The 17648-nt window shown below is 35.3% G+C and overlaps 2 protein-coding genes across 3 annotated transcripts in view; both read right to left on the bottom strand.

The window, feature by feature from the left end:
* LOC142343174 (ribosome quality control complex subunit NEMF-like) overlaps window positions 1-2075 on the bottom strand; it is a 28041-nt gene extending 25966 nt beyond the window's left edge. The window contains exon 1 of the mRNA XM_075394874.1: window positions 343-2075. Within this exon, the coding sequence (XP_075250989.1) occupies window positions 343-2037 (1695 nt within the window). The 5' untranslated portion in view covers window positions 2038-2075. The remainder of the gene's footprint in view (window positions 1-342) is intronic.
* A 117-nt stretch (window positions 2076-2192) lies between these two features.
* The window catches only part of LOC142343177 (tubulin gamma-1 chain-like), a 243883-nt gene continuing 228427 nt past the window's right edge, over window positions 2193-17648 (bottom strand). For both annotated transcript variants that reach the window (XM_075394879.1, XM_075394880.1), the window contains exons 2-8: window positions 15766-16009; window positions 14799-15043; window positions 9251-9406; window positions 8802-8980; window positions 3979-4093; window positions 3595-3721; window positions 2193-3031 (exon numbers count right to left, since the gene is read on the bottom strand). In XM_075394879.1, coding sequence (XP_075250994.1) covers window positions 2693-3031; window positions 3595-3721; window positions 3979-4093; window positions 8802-8980; window positions 9251-9406; window positions 14799-15043; window positions 15766-15999 — 1395 coding nt within the window. In that variant the 5' untranslated portion in view covers window positions 16000-16009 and the 3' untranslated portion in view covers window positions 2193-2692. The remainder of the gene's footprint in view (window positions 3032-3594; window positions 3722-3978; window positions 4094-8801; window positions 8981-9250; window positions 9407-14798; window positions 15044-15765; window positions 16010-17648) is intronic.

The following is a 17648-nucleotide window of genomic DNA, read 5'->3' as shown; positions in this document are numbered from 1 at the left end:
ATTAAATATGACTAACAAAAACGACCCCATTGAGACATTAACGAGAGTTTTGAACACGAATTTACCCGCCTTGATCAAAAAAATCTTTGTTCCAATTGGTTACAAAATCATTTAAAAAACAATTCCTCAACTTTCAAGATATTGACGCTTATGTCTAAGATAATTTTGCTCTGAGTTTTGCCTTCGAAATTTTTTGATCAATTGCAATCAATGTTAATTAAATTTATATTTTGAATTTGTTTAGTTTTCGCTCATTTTTAATTCTTGAATTCAACATTAAATATAAAGCAATGCAATGCGAAATTACGATTCCTTCGTAAATTGAGGGCGTTTAATACTTACTTGCCCGCCTTTAGGGTTCTTTATGATCACACTTGTAGCCCCGTGTATATCTGCGTGCACGTATAAATCTCCCTTTGTCAGATACTTTTTGACAAGCAGTTCATTCTGTTGCTGATCATGTCCTCCAATAACAATGAAGTTATCCGAACTTATAAACCACAGAAATTTTTCAAACCAGTAACTTTTCCTCAACTTCTCAATTCTAGCCGTGACGTCTATTTGCTTCAGCGACTGCTGTGTCGCCTTTTCTGCGTTTTGGAAGGCTTTCTTGGAAGCTTCAATAGTTTTCTGCTCTTTTTGAGAAGCAACTCTGACGCTGTCGAAATAAACGCGTGCATTCGCATACGCACTTTTAGATATGTCAATTTCAACAACAGCAGTGTGAACTTCACTATCATTGTCACTTTCATTTTCGCCTTCACTACTCGAAGAAACTTCATCGTAAAACTGATCAAAAACATCATCTGATAATTTCATTTCAAATCTGTTGACGTCCAATTTGAGACGGGTAATTTTGGAAGCAACAGGATCATTTTTCTCTTTTGCATCTTGGACAATTTCATTGACTTCGGACCACGACATTTTATTAGCTAGTGCACTTCTTATTACAGTAAGAGCTTTCTCGACAGACTGCAAGTTCAGCTTTATCAACTCCCCCTTTCTCCGGCTTCCGATTTGCTGTGTTTCTAAGTTCTTCAACCTTTGTTCATGATCAACTCTAATGTTGTCCAACTTCTTCAAAATCTGACGTTCTTGCTGCAGAGTTTTAGCATCGATCCTTTGACCTTCAAGTAAGCTGAAAAAGCAATCGACGGCCTCGTTGAAAGTATTGAAGCTTTCAAACTGTCCTTCAGTGATATGGTTAAACCTGTACGGATTGAAATCGATAAAAACTTTGACAGATTTTTCTTCGCCTTCAATTGATGCTTTGTCCAGTTTGTAGGTCACAAAACTCTCGTAAGTATCAGCCTTTCGAATCTGTTCAAAAATGTGTTCAGCTGAATTCAAAACTTCCAACACTTGTTCAATCATTTTTGAGGGATCATCGAAAGCGTTCACTTTAACAGCCGGGACTAAGTTGTTCAATCTCAAACAGTGATCAATTAACGACGGCCCATATAATGTATGCGGTATTAGAACACGCTTTAGCGGATCGCTTGGTTTGCATTTGGAAAAGAATTCTGTCAATTCAGGCTCTGTTAGCATAGACGCGACAGACTTCGCATCCTCAATCGGGTATTTTTGCCCAACTATAAATTTGACATCAGTATTTTGATCTGTTCTTGGTCTTAACGCATTCATTATATTATACTCGGCATCACACAGAAAAATATTACCTCGATCGTAAAACTCGACAATAACGTGATACAAAATTGAACTGAATCCGAATTGAAAATCCACAATACGGTCCAGACCAAGCTGTTGGATTCCCAGGAGGAATTTATTTCTGGTATGCTTCCTTAATTTCATTGAAAAACTGGAGGGTGCTGGATTTTTCGGCCATTCATAAGTTGTCAAGTGGAAACGAATACCGCTCTCAATCAGAAGAGTTCTTTTGACTTCATCACGAGAGAATTTCAAGAGGTAGACCCGATGATTGACGTCATAAATGTTCCCGACTCGACTTCCTTTTAAGGAAGTGTTCAGTTCGTTAATGGCCGCAAAAATATCGATAGTAGAAAACCTGTTCTTCATTTTAACACATCTTAACTAAAAATAGATTAGAAAATAACAAGGCTTGGAACCCATTCGAGTAATGGTTACTAATCACAACAGTTTAAGACACAAATGCAGGTAAACTTTTGTCACGTACACATCAGCGATAAATACTCCTCATTTTTAAACGGAAGTCATTAAGTACGGTCAATTTAAATCTATGAAATCGTACAAAAGCAGCATTATTCAGCAAGTATGATGACAACTATCAATCTATTTACAACTCACTAATTGAGAAACCGAACAGAAGGAAAATAAGATCAACGCGAAGTATTCTCTGCTAGGTTAGCATCATTACTCTTCTAGTTTCCTTGCTTATCGTTCTGTCTACTAAAACAGTACACATCAGTAAAATTTTAGTTGTAATAATAGGATGACATTAAATGCAGGAGAGAGTCATCTATTTTCATATATTGCAATGAATAATTCGTAGGTTTCATTCCCTATTTCTACAATTACTATACCCTCGCCCCGTTCACCTATAGCAACTTCGAAAAAAAATTCTATAAGTGAATGGGTTAGAATTTCTATAGGTTCTCACAGAGTTCGAGGCACAATTAGCAGTCATGAATCAATTTTCAATTGAGCAAAATCAAAATCATCAAATTATGTTAAGGCAAAGAAAAAAAGTAGCTTAGGCAGTTTCGCCCCAATCAATGTATTCAGGCTTAGTAGCTGCAACATATTCATCAATTAACTGCTGCACTGTTTCTCTGCTAGCGTCAAGTTCGTCCAAATTCTCTTTAAATATATCCTCCTTCCTGAACTTGTCCAAAAACGCCTGAGACTTGCGCATAGGGTCGAAATCCTGACAAGTTTGTCTGAAAAGGCTGGCTATGCTTGTGTGGTTGGCTAACAGGAGTCCACTGACACGATGTGAGGTTGGCACATATGGCGACTTTTTACTGAGGGCTACTTGGATACTGGCTGGACCCCAGGGTATGAAGTTGGCAAGTTTGCGTTCTCTGATTCTCTAAAATACCATTAAAGTATGATACCGAGATACAATAATTTTTCCTCACAAATTGAAATAGTCTTATGATATGCGTAGAAATTACAATATGCCACTATTGAGTTCATACAGTCACACTGTACACTCAAATGAATTCTTGTTCTGCAGTGACAAAAATGTGTACAGTCTGATAGGTAGAGCTAGCAATTACAAATAACTTCATATCTTAGCAGACTGTGAGATCAATTGCAGGTGGCCATATTATCTTGAAGATAGAAAACAATTCCCGAGTCTATAAGCTCAACTTCAAATCTAAAAAGATTTGTTAGGCCATCCGTGTGCAGAAGTTTTAAAATGCCAGATCTCTGCAAATTTTCCTGTAGTGTCAGATTTAAAAACTTGCAGTGGGCATTTCAACAAAGGGTACGTGATTCTGCTAAAGTCAGCTTGAATGTCATATTTTCTCAGTGACCCCACCAGCCACGTAACCTATACAACAACTTCAGTTCAATTTTCGCCTAAATCAGTTCGACTAAATCATGACACTAGATGGCAAAATGATGATTCGAAAAAATGAAAAGTACCTGCAAGCTCTTGTGGACTTGAGTAGGGTCGACTTCTCCCTGTATGATGTTAAGAATAGATATGTAGCAGTGGTTGATGGCCGCATTGCTGGCTGCATCTCCTCCTCCTCCTTTCACTCTATGGTCTCTTAACATACATATAGAGCTGGTTATCAACATAAGTTTCACACTACACCAGCTTGTTCAAAACTTTTATTTGGTACAACAAAGCTGTCAATCTCGCCGGATTTAAGTGCGATAAGTATAATTTTCAGACAGCATCAAGAAAATTGTAGGATCATTTTCCATGAGAGGAATAGTTTCGCATAACCAAGCTCTTACCACCCCACTCGTATTGTATTACGCCTTTGTGTAAAGTGAAATACTATACAGCGTTTAGGTCACCTAGGAATGGACACCATCATGTTCTGCGGCTGAAGCAATCTTCGCATGACATCCAACACAGTCGTCTTCCTAATTGATGACTCCACCTGGTCGGCAGCTGTCAATGGGGTATACCCTGGAAAAGAGGATTCATTTGTTCTCATCATGTCACATTAGGTGTCCAATTGCTCCTTTCATTCCAATCAAATATTTCCGAGTCAGAACTTTTTTCTGTAGCGAAAGGATTCTCACAACCCAACATTATACCCCATTACATAGTCGCCAAAACGAATTTAACTTAAATAATGCACAGAAAAATTACAGCCTTCCATGATTGCAAATTCAGGATAGAGAAGGCACATGTTCTTCAAAACATAGCCGCCAGATTGCCGGAAAATAGCCACGAATAGACGCTTGTGGCCTTCCATGAATTGAAACAACTAAAGAAAACATACCCGGCAGATTGCCGGAAAATAGCCGCCGTTGATTCCAATAAGCATGATTGGGATTGAACGAATAGAATATATTGAAAAAAAAAAGATTTTTGTACAAAAAAATTTTTTAAGTCCAATTTATTTTGATGGCATTTCGTAGTTGAACATACTTATGTTTCTTAGAGAGAGGCTACAGGGGCTACTATCAACACCAATAAGCAATAGAGGTGGTAACTAAGACTTAAAGGAACGACGTTCAAATAGCGGGCATCTAAAATTGGGCTTTATGGGTTTATCCCGTTCCTATTTCTGACTTCAATTTTTTATACTGACTCTGTTCATTTTGAATTGCTTTGCTGAACAACTGATGTTCAAAATCACTTTTAGCAGAATGAGAGAAGAGAGAAACTAGCCTAGAGAAGTCAAAAAGATTTCACGCAAAATGTCGAAAAAGCGGCAAAATGGTAAAGCGAAAAAAAGTTTGACGAAGTAAGAAAAAAAATACGAGCGCAATAATAGCCGGCTGAGAAGATGAGGGCGGCTATTAATAAGATAGACAGATCGACCACCAGTCATTTACTAGACCACTAGACTTTTTGGGTTAGATTCGGACTGTCAATTTTATGACACATACGGTCCATAAAGAAAAATCCCTAAAAGAGTGTTTTCAAAATTGACATTCAAAATCAAAAACTCAAGACAAATAATCAAGAATTAGGGCATATAAGTTTGGCACTACTTAGATGCACACTATTGATCTTTAAATAGTATATATTCATAAATATTTAAATTTCCATAAGTCATAAGTTCAGAAGTCATTTTTGAGTGAGGTAAGTCGCGCAATTAACCCAAAAACAAATGACTTCACGCACACAATATTTAACTGCAAAGCAGCAGACGTCACTGAAGTCATTGAAAAAGTCAATTCCAAGAAGTCAGGTCGTAAGAATCATCGATGGAGACAACGAATTAAAAAACATAGCAGAACAAGTCCTGATATACAATCCAAGGAATTGAATGAAAAACAGACCTAATGTACCTGACCAGCAGATCAATTGAACGATCCCAGCCAAAAAGACGAAATCTCGAAAGTTGAGAAACTAAAAAAATCAAACTAAAAAAAATTATTCCTAAAACTCTTGAAGCTTTTAACCTGAAGGCCATTTATGACACGTTGCAATATAGTCATTAACTCACGCAAAAGACTTGAAAGAGATTAATTTGACACTAAAGGTAGATAAACTCGAAAAAAAGACAAATGCTTCAAAAAGAAATGTGGAAAATGCTTCAAATGAAAAGGAAAAATTTAAAGATATTTTTCGAAAATGTGTCTGGAAAAAATGTTCAAATTCAATTTTTCTCTGTGGAGTTATGCCTTGTAACTCATCTGCAACATTTAAAAAGTTTCGTTGGCCAATAAAGATAGTTAAAATCAGAAAATGACAAAAAACAATTCAAAAAATTTGAAAACAATCAAAAAAATTTAAATTGCAAGCTTTATTTGAAAAATTACTTATATTTGCAATCTAAAAAAACAGAAAACTATTTTGTTGCCACTAGAAACTCTGCATTAACATACTAGCAATCTCAATAGCAGCCAACCCCTGGCCACTGAGAAAAAAAACTAAAAATTCAGGAAGTCAAAGAAGAAATTACAATTTGAAAATCGCTAAAATTTGTAATATTAAAATCTTGAAACACATTCCCCATTACCACTGGAAACTATGCAGTAAACTATTATCAAAACCTAAAAGAAAGGTTTTGGCTGTTCAGGTTAGAGAAAACTAAAAATTGACAACCATTTTCAAAAATTTGAAAAAATTGGCTTATGCCATGGCCAATAAAAATTTTGCAGTAAACTATTAGCAAATCCTAGACAAGATTTCCTGCCCCCGGGAGCTGGAAAACTTGAATAATGACAATCAATGTCAGAAAATTGGAAAAACTGCAAGTTTTATCAAAAAAATTGGCAAAATTCGTGAAGTTGAAAACCCTTCCATTACCACTAGAAACTATAAAATAACCTATTATTGTGACACCAAGAGCTGAAACAACAAAAATATTCAAAAAACTAGAATAAAAATTAGAATAAATTACCGTGTTTATGTTTGGTGTAGCAATACATGCAGCTCTTAAAATGGCGATAAAAAGTAATTACGTCTTGCAAAAGACCTTTATCAACTTTTACAAACCTCAATTTTAGACTGGTCCAACAAAAAATCCGAAAAAAGACGAAAAATTGCAACATTTTTGGGCTCAAAAACTTCTGAAAATGAACTGTTAACCTTGAATTACGGCCTTCCCAGTAGCTTCACCACTCTAAGTACTTGAAGATCTACTAATTCTTGGATTGTAAAAACATAGCAGGACAAGTCCTGAAATACATTTCAAAGAAATTCACTAATTCATGACTTGAAAATCATTTACTCCGCTTTAAAAGGCAAATCAAATGAGAGCTGCTAGTAACGAGACTAAGCAATAAAACAACAAGAAAAACAAAAACAAGCAAGACTAAAAAATTCAACTTTCATTCATTCAACATCAAAAAACAACAGCTATGAACTCAAACTGCCAACTATGATCCTTTACTTCTCATTAGCAACCTTTCATTAAAAGTCGATGAGTCCTCTCACTAAAATATTAAATGATGAGACAAAAATAACCAAATATCGCAATAAAACTCGCTGAAACTTTCTGGAAATACATAGTATAAAAGTCACAGAACGCAACAGAACAGCTACTGATGGATATATTTATATCAATTAATTGAGTCCTCGATGACCATCGTTGACACCTTTCATCAATTAGATTAAGTGATAAGACAGCAATAAGTACAACAAATACTAGCAAAACTAAAAAAAATCACTACTTTTTTTAAATAATGAACAAGCGTATTAGTCACAAAAAGCAATAGCTATAAACTGAAATGATCTGCTTTTATTTAGGCATTTTTAGCAACCAACGAGACTTGTCAATAATGAGACTAAGAGTTAAGACGACAAAGTTGAGAAGAAAAACTCGAAAAACTCAAAAAATTCTATAATTATTATTGAAAACAATTAGTGTCAAAGTCACAGAAAGCACTAGCTTTGAACAAAAACGATTAAATCGATAAACTTAGCCCCTATTAGCAGCATCAGGAACCTGTTCCCAATGAGATGAAATGATAAGACATCAAAAAGTACAACATAGCTGGCAGATTGCCAGAAAATAGCCGCAATAGATTCGTAGATCGGCAGTCTAAAAAAACAGTAAAGACAGACCAAAAAAATTCGTCTATTCATTGAAGGCTGATCTGTTATATTTTGATTAAAAAAGTTATTGCTGCCTCTATTAGCTGATCTCAAATAACCTTCATTTAGAGTGACACACGCCCATTTGACCTTATCTCTTTGAATTAAAGTAAATAAAAGTCAATTTCAAAGTGAGGAAGTCATTTTTGAGTGAGGTAAGTCAAGTGTGACCAAAAATTTAATCACGCGCATGAACAAAAAACTTTCTCCAATAAGAGCGAAAAAATGACGTCACACATGCAATTCAATAGAAATTGCATGAACGAATGAACAAAAAGTGGCTGTGACGTCATATGGTCGTAACAAAAATCATGACGACGAAATAAAAAAAACCAAGAGAAGTCCAATAATAGCCCCAGCTATCGCTGTGCGGCTATTAATAAATATTTGCAGAACTAAAAAAATCACTCAAAATTTTTGAGAAAAAGTAGTGTCAAAGTCATGAAAACAAATAGCTATTAACTGAAGTCACTAATTAGTTTCTTTTATGCCTCGCTAGCAACCAATCAGAGCTGTCGTTGATGATACTAAAGGATAAGACAACAGATAATTTTAAAAGGGGGCAAAATCTAAAATTCACTAATATTTTATGACAACAAATAGTTGCAAAGTCAATGTACCGTCTTAAAAGCACTGAAGGAGAGGAAACAGAAGTCAAATTGACGCACCTGGAAAAAATATCTCAAAAACCACCACGATTTCAATGTGACCAAAATCACCACTCTAATTTGGCTTCTCACTGACATGAAAAACCCGAAAAAAGCGTGAACAGATCTTAAAAGACAGCGCACCAATACAATTCAAATTTTTTGAATTGTAAAAAAAACCGCGATGTCCCCAATAATAACCGCTATCGCTTCGCGGCTATTAATCAAACAATGTGTTTCCCAATTTTCATTTCCCTGATATTAAATTGATTATCACTCGTCACCAAATTGATCTTGTTTGTTTAGCTGAGAGTGCGGGTATTTCAATTACTTTAACGCGCTCGGTGTTCCATTTTTTATGAGAGCGCAGTAGTAATAGAGCTAGCAGGCTACTCACAATAAACAAATTATCTTGTTTTAAATTTTTAAATATTATGACTCCAACAACTGTTACAGAACCCATGTCTGACCTGTCATGAGGAAGTGTAGCTTGGGTGTCGGTATTAGAGAGGCGATGAGCCCGATCAGATCATTGTTCATGTATCCAGGATACCTCAGAGTAGCTGTGCTGGCTGACAATATTGTTGACACCAGTCTATTCACTTGGGCAAATGAGGGGTTTTCTATCTTGAGTCGTTCTACTGCTATTCTGTTAACAGCAGCAACAGATTAGCGTTCGTTAAATAGTACAAGTAGTTTACGATTCGAATATCATTAGCTACCTGGTTTAGCATTAGCATAACTGACAATAGATATATTTTCTTTTAGCGTTTCCCAATTAAATTTATAAATTGAAAACCCTAGCATGGTATTCTTAATTGGAAAAACTCTAACAAACGATACAATTTTCAAATGTATTACGAACGAACAGCAAAATTAAAAGATTTCGTAAAAATAAGAATTTGTATCACATACTGACCTATTGAGTGCTGTGTTGTCCAGAACAATGACACAGTCTGCATTGAGAGTGAGTCTTTTCAGAGTCAGCACGACATTGTAAGGCTGCACTACTACATCTGAGGTGTCTTTCTGGTTGGGAAATACTGAATATGTCTGGATCAGTTTCTTTGGATACCTAGAACACAGAAATATTTTGCTATAAAACAGCTAGCAGATTGCCAGGAAAAAGCTGTGATAGCTTCATAGACCTGCGGTCTCAAAACGATTATGAAGAAAATAATGAAGCAAACATAATTTTGAAAAAAAGGAGCACTGTATTTCTCCTAATATCTGTAAATTTTTCAGTCGTAGTAAAATTTGCAGAGATAGGCAGTGTAAAATATTGATAATTACAAAAGAGAAACTAATAATTTATAATAACTAAAATATTGATCCAATAGAGAAGTCACTTAGGGGAGGGACGACAGTAACATAAATTTAATGTAAAACAGAAAGAAATTTAATTGAATTTAAAATGTTTCCAAGTAATTGATCTGTGTTGGGTTTTATTTGGGTCCTTCTGGTATTCATTAAGAAAAAACAGCTTATATTTCTTCTTTGCAAGACTGTATGACATTGACAAATAATTTCTTCGGAAAGAATTGTGCTGTAGAATACCTCTTTTAATAATACTTTTTTCATGCAAATTGCATTTTGAAATTGTCTGGGTAAAAATTTTTTGAGTTCGCTCGTGTATATAAAAACTTGCGGTTGGTAATTTCAAAGCTGAGCTTGAGAAGGCAGGCTTCTTTTTATTCATGATACTATGGCAGTAAGTGGCAGCCCTGAAATCAAAAAGCAAAGAAATAGGTAGTATACCAAGGTTCATTTTAAGATCTGAGGATGAGTCAAATTTCTGTCTGTGAAAACAAGCTTTGATGGCCCAATTTAACTGCTTTTCTAATGTCGTTATAAGATTTTGATTGATGGTTGCAAGTAAAACAGAAGAATATTGAACATGACTGAGAACAAAAGCATTCAAAACAATTTTTTTGTAACCAGTGGGTATTGTGTTCCTGAGGGCATATATGCATTTAATGCCCTGGGCCATTTTTGACAAAAGAATTTTTACTTGTTTTTAATATTTGAGGTCTTTGTCAATATTAACACCGAGATATTTGATTTCCGCTTTAAATTTGAATGTGAGGAGTCATTTTGAGAGTGAGGTAAGTCAAGTGTGACAGACAAAACACAAAATCAGGTGTGTCGGGCTTGACCAGAAACATTAGAAAACATAAAATTTATCCTTCTTAAAATTTGAATAGCCATTTAAACTGATATAATTTGAGTTAAAAGTAAACAAAACTTGCCTCAGAAATCTCGCTTTAACAAAAAATTTTACTCGCTTACCGAAAACGCTTTCAAGCAAACTCTTTTCGCTCAATTTCAGAATAATACATGAAGGAAAAACCACTTTAACCTTCCTTCCTCGTTTGCCAATTTTTTAAGATTGACCGAAACACTTGTTTTTACCTTCGCCATTGACTTTACAACCTGTTGCAAGGACTCTTAATCGATAACAGCGGGAAAAAAGCGGAAATGTCCCACATTAAAATTTGACTTAAGCTACGAAGAATTAATTAAATAAGAGATAAACCATTTACTTCCTTAAAAGACTACATTTGAACGCAAAAAATCTTCACAATTTGCAACTCCAAAATTTAATTTATATACTTCCAACAATGTAGTTAAACAATATAGTAAAATGTAATGCAGTTAAATTTTGTTAATGGAATTACTTGTCTCACACAAACCAGTTACAACGTCTCATCACCTGTACTCCACAGATTTCCAAAATCTTTAAATAATGTATTACTTTACGCAAGGAGTGACTTTTAACACAACACAAAAATTAGAAAAAAAACTCAATAATTTTTACAAAATTCTTCCATTAACGACTCGCCTAAACAACATTCAAGTTTCTCATTTTTAAAACGATAACAATGAAATATTATAGTGAGGCAATTAAACCAAAGGACTACGCTAAGCCAACAAAATACAGATCGAAAACTAATTTAGCTAGTTTTCTTCAACAAACACCTCCAAAAATCACCTTTGCAGAACTTTTTGACGCCTACAATTCTTTCTGTCTCTGTTTTAAAATAGGTATGAAAAAACCACTCTGTTCTCCATTTTGAAAATTTCTCACGGAATCACTCAAAATTTATTCACTCCTTGAACTTCAGGTTTTCTTTGCTTGCTCATTATTTAAAGAAACAGCCGGGAGAATTCCGTAAACAAGTCGAAGAGACTCTGTCAAAAACTACTTTTTCAATTACGCCTACCTTCTAAGACCACATATGCAACTTATATAAAATGAGTTGAATGGTACAAAAAAGCTCCAAAAATATATTTAACTAACAAATCATAAAAAATTAATTAACTCTTTATATAATACCAATCCCCTAAAAAGCGGTGATTTAATTCATTTTAGCACATGGACCTGTTTATGCAACAAAATGAAAGCTATGATAAGATCGCAAAACAATCTAATTTCGGAGAAACATTGAAAAACTTTAAGTAGGTTTCAAACTGAAAAACAGATTGCCGGAAAATATCCGCCGTTGACGCGCTAGACTCACATCGGGACGGGATTGAATCAGAAAAATAAAAAAGAAAATAAATTTGACAAAATTTTCCTAAGTTCTCCTAAGTTTCAAAAAATGTGTGTAGTTTCAGTTAGATTCTCAACCTTTACTTACTTCAGCTTCAAAACTGAAGGGGATTAAGCTTAATACCAATATCATCTAGCAATCGCTCTAATGAGCTTTTATAACCTAATGCACTATAACTTAATGACCGGGGTTTATCCAGTTTCTATTGGTTTTGCTCTTTTGACATTGACCGTATTCACTACATTGCGTAATTCAATGCGTGAAAGAATTTGAAATTCAATCGTTTTGAAATCAGAATTTGAAATCCGTTCAGAATTTGAAATCCATACAAACGTGAAAATCGTGACTTATGTAAAACGCGAATTAAAAAAAGGAGAGCGCCTGAATAATAACGGTTAGGGTGTAGCTTTTCAAGGTTGCAAGATCTCGGCCGTCATAGGATTTCAAACCAGACATCGAGGATAGCAGTCACACATCTTAACCACTAAACTACAACGGCTTTCAGACTCAACTGTTGACAATCGCTTTTATAATAGCAACAAACCTCATTTCGGAGAGCAATTGCAATCACAAAATGAATTGAAATGAGGTGGAGGGTGAAATAATCACTTGAAAAGTCACAATGCTTTAAAACAAAGTGCAAAAACGTAAAGCAAAAATTTTGCATAAGACCAACACGTTTACAAAAATTGCTTCAACCTTCGCTCGAGAGCCATTAATCAGTTGGTATCAAAAAGTTCCTTTGAAAAATTGGCGTCTTTTCAATTCACAACGAAGGCAACAAAACAAAATGGCCAAAAAATCACTACAACAGTCTAAAATTAAAAGAAAATTGCTCAAAAAACACCCAAATTACTATAAAACCTGCAATAATTAGAAAAAATTACACAACAATTTCAGGAAATTTTTGAAAATAATATGACATAGCTGGCAGATTGCCAGAAAATAGCCGCAATAGATTCGTAGATCGGCCGTCTAAAAAACAGTAAAAAAAGACAGACCAAAAAAATCGTCTTTTCATTGAAGGTTCATCTGTTATATTTTGATTAAAAATCTGTATAAGTTATTGCTGCCTCTATTAGATGAACTCAAATAATCTTCATTTAGAGTGACACACACCCATTTGACCTTATCTCTTTGACTTAAAGTAAATAAAAGTTAATTTCAATACGAGGAAGTCATTTTTGAGAGTGAGGTAAGTCAAGTGTGACCAAAAATTTAATCACGCGCATAAAAAAAACTCGCTCAACTAAGAGCGAAAAATGACGTCACACATGCAATTCAGTTGAAATTGCATGAACGAATGAACAAAAAGTGGCTGTGACGTCATATGGTCGTAACAAAAATCATGACAACGAAATAAAAAACATAGCAGGACAAGTCCTGACGTACAATTCAAAGAATTTTCATTGACTAAACAGTAAAACTAGACCTAGAATGGACTATGAGTGAATTGAGAAAACCATTTTAAAAAATCAGAACAAAAAAATAAGAAATAAACAGAAAATCAATGTCAAAATGCCGCATGTGAACAAAAAACCACTAGCGAGAAATGAAAATTTAATTCAAACAAAAAGCTAGGCCTAGAATTAGCTGTGAATGGATTGGGAAAACCATTTAGAAAAAAATCCAATCCAAAAAATCGAAAAAAACAGTAAAAATCAGAGTGAAATTGCCGCATGTGAACAAAAAACCACTACCGAGAAACCGAATTTTTGTTCAAACACCGTTTTCTCACTCTACTTTAAAATCATAGCGAAAAAAATTCACGCCGCAAAACCACTCGCTTTTTCGCTCCATTTTCTGTTTCGGCGTGAATCACTACTCCAATTTGACTTCAAAAATCATGAAAATGTGTGAACAGATCTTAAAAAAAAGACAGCGCCCCAATACAATTCAAAATCTTTGAATTGTAAAAAACCAAGAGAAGTCCAATAAAAGCCCCAGCTATCGCTGTGCGGCTATTAATAACCAATTCAAACTACTTAACTGAAAATACCATTTTGAACAAAAAACAGCTTGAAAATGCCTTCCGTGAAAAAATTTCCTCGCTCAAAGGCAATTTTCTTCACCTCAATTTCCCAATCTCTCGAAAACAGCGGTATACACGGAAATCTACTCTTTGAATCACATTGGAATTTCATACAACAGTCGAGCTTCTCTAAATTTCTTCAGTCATTTCATTTCCTGCTTCAAAATTATTCCAATAGAATTGATTTAAAAAACTAGTTCGATTCTTAAAAACCATAACTCGTCCTTGATTTGAAAAAAAAACCAAAAGGCCAGCAAAAGCTCGGAATGGTAGCTATTAAACGAAGTTTTCTCGGATAGATCTTGATTATCATTTGCCTGTATACACAAAAGAAATCTGCCATTGAGACAGAATATATCTAGCCTCTAACAAAATAAACCGACTAACGTCGGACAAATTGCTCTCAAACAACAGGCGGGGCAATTTAATTCAGATGGCAATTTAATTCAGATGGCAATTTAATTCAGAGGAAAATTTTGCATAAAAGACGCACAAGTTTTAAAACATTGCTTGAAACTGCGTTCGAGAGCAATTAACAATAAGCAAAGATACGGCCAACTATCAGCGGAAAAATGAGCTTCTTTACCCAAAAGTACTGGTACGTTTTTCTTTCAATCAAACTCTTTATGAACACAATTCGTTCCTTATTTTTTAGTCACCTATGTCATTCTTGAAAAATTTTCACACTTGCATCATGCATGGGTAGTTTTGCTTTAGTGGTGGATTTTAAGTGGCCTCTTATATCGGCCGATAGTGTTTTCCACATTGGGCATGGTTTTATGAATTAACAAAACTTTCTTTGTTAATACCATCAGTAATATCAAGGTAGTTGTAACAACTCCGTACCTCCTGGGTTATAAAGTCCTGAAATACCTCCATACCTGTCATTGAGTCTTTCCAACAAGTATGACCCCATTCCGCTCCCCGTTCCTCCTGCCATACTATGACACATTACAAATCCCTCCATTGAGTCACTGTTCTCAGCTTCTCTGTCTATTATGTCGAAGATCGGCTCATGGAACCCCTCAGCCTGTGTGAGACCAGATGCCCAATTGTTTCCAGCACCTCCTCCATCTTTAGAAGTGAAGATGTTCTCGCGGTTGTAAAGGTTTGCATATTCTGATGACTAAAAAACAAGATAATTGGTTACACTAAACTGATTACTTAACTTGGAAAATTAAACTTGAAACATCATAAAAAGAAATGACGAATACTTTTCTAAAGTTCAAGTGCATTAGCAGTTCTTCCACGAAATAATACAATGTGTAACCAACGCCAAAAAACATTTAAAATCAAATATACCCAGCATACAATTGATCATTCCATAAAGAATTTATCAGAAATTGAACATCGTTAAACTGTCATATTGCTAGTTTTCATGCAGTCATGAATTTAATATCCACGGCCTATATCCCTCCAATAATACAAACATAAACCGACTAACATTGGTTGAATTGCTCTCGAACGACAGGCGGGGGCAATTTAATTTATATGGGTTGTAGCTTAGAAAAGATTTATGGGTGCAAAGAAAACCGCCCCCACAGGGGTACGAACCCAGGAAATCCAGGATGTCAGTCTCACATCTTATCCATTAATCTACAATTGCTTTGATTCTTTCGTTCTAAATCGCATATTAGCAACTTTATTTCAGAATGAGACCAATTATATCACTCAGAAATGAAGCGTGAAAAAGTCACTCACGAGGTCAAAAATGTTCTAGAAAAGCACAAAAAGAGTCAAGAGAAAATTTTGCGTAAGACACACACGCATAAATCATTGATTCAAAAGTCGTTCGAGAGCAATTAGTTAACACTAATGCCGCTTGCATTTCTAGTCAGTAGAACTCACATTAATGTTATTGATGACTCTTGGCTCCAAATCTAATAGTACAGCTCGTGGTATGTAATGCTCATCGTCTGCCTGATAAAAGAAGACATCCTTCCTGTCGTTTCCCTCTGTCGCATACTCTTCCAATATGCCGTGTGGGTTGATGCCGTGCTCAGCACAGATCTGCTTCCAGAACTCCATCCCAATCTGGTTGCCACATTGGCCCAGCTGCAGGGTGATTATCTCACGCGGCATTCACTAATCTGAAGAGGTCTGCATTTCTGGAACAAAGATCTGCATCAACATCAGAGAGCTTACGGTAGACTTCCGACCCGCCATCAAACATACTGAGCTTTTAGTGCTAGGAAACGTTATTGATATGTTGACGGTTAGTGCCAGGGGTATCTCAATTTTACCCCTCTCTTATTGAACGACAGAATTTGAAGTAAAGTATTTGGTTGCATTTGACGAGTTGTAAATCAAATGCCTTGCCACAAGTTATTATGACACATTTGAGGAGAGAAAATTGGATATAAGAAAGACTGGCTCCATCGGGCACAATGCACTTGTACTAATTAATAGACCATTTGTCCTTTCAAATCACCAAAAATTTGAGATCTGAGCAACAGTAGTGAAACTATTATAATCAACTAAAATTGTTTTTCTTTTCAAATCCACTCAGAACACCATAGAGTAACTTTCATTTGTCAGAGGCTTATGTCAGTTCAGCAGCAAACAATAACTGAGTCATTATAGACAGAAGAAATATAAGCAAAGCTTAATGCAAACCACTAGCCTGTCACTTCGATGAATGATATTTGGGAACAATAAGGGAAATACTCATCAACTCAAAAATACAAAAAAGAAGAGAAATTTAATCGAATGCTCAATTTATTAAAACACCTAAATGCAAAGCTTCTCCCCTAAAGAATCAAATCTTTCATTTAACTAAACGTTAACACAAAGATCGAGTCCCGACCTCTGCGTAAACGAACTGCACACGTAGCTGAAATGACAGCTACGATCGTTTAACACTACCAGATGTCTCTGAATCTGGCATATGTTACTTTGTACTAGGAATAAATCATTTTGCAACCACAGCAGCAACCAATCCTTTAGCAGCAACTTCAGACATCCTGTGCTTACTCATGTAATGCGACTTCAAATGATACTTTTACTTCGAAACATAGTCACAGTTCAAACATTCAAAATCTCTAGATCCCTGAACATGTTTAGCCTCAATATGTCTCCTTATAGAACTGCTAAGTTTTGATTCCATGTCGCAAAAATTACATTTGTATGTCTTTAAACAGTCGATGGTCAAGGCAACCTTAAACATTGATGACGTTTTTGATGTTTTCTCAAGGGACGCTGGATTTAATTCAGCGCTATTGGTAGCTAGATTCCTTTTTAAGTTGGCGATCCTTGCTTTCTTGGACAAAGGTTGAAAAGAACATATTTTCCGCTTCATATTAGTCAACTCACTTGAAGTCAACTCAATACCAATCAACTTAGCACAAAAGGAAAGCTTCTTTTCGAAAGTAATGACTCCCACTTTCGAGTTGTCAACCTGACTAATCGGATCGCAAGACAAAGAATGCAAAATACTTTCAACCGAACTGGAAATGAAAGATCTGATGAAATCTTCAGCGACTTTCATCTTCACTGCTATGCCGTCCAATGACATGGCTTAAAGTCTGAAACAACTCGCAACTGGTCAACACTTTGTCAAAACAGAGCACCCAAAACCTAACGCCGAAAAACGACAATCAGGATCAAGTGCGTGTTGAGTAATCTACAGTGTTCTCCGGAGAAAGCTTCAAGAAAATTTTATCGTCTGACATCGTTCCAAAGTTTCTCAAAACACTTGGGGGGAAAATTTGCTATTTCGGTAGTTCTATCGG

The sequence above is a fragment of the Convolutriloba macropyga genome, chromosome 7 (genome assembly GCF_964194025.1).
Source record: "Convolutriloba macropyga chromosome 7, txConMacr16.3, whole genome shotgun sequence".
Classification (NCBI taxonomy): Eukaryota; Metazoa; Xenacoelomorpha; order Acoela; family Convolutidae; genus Convolutriloba; species Convolutriloba macropyga.
This window is presented reverse-complemented; position numbering and strand designations above follow the sequence as displayed.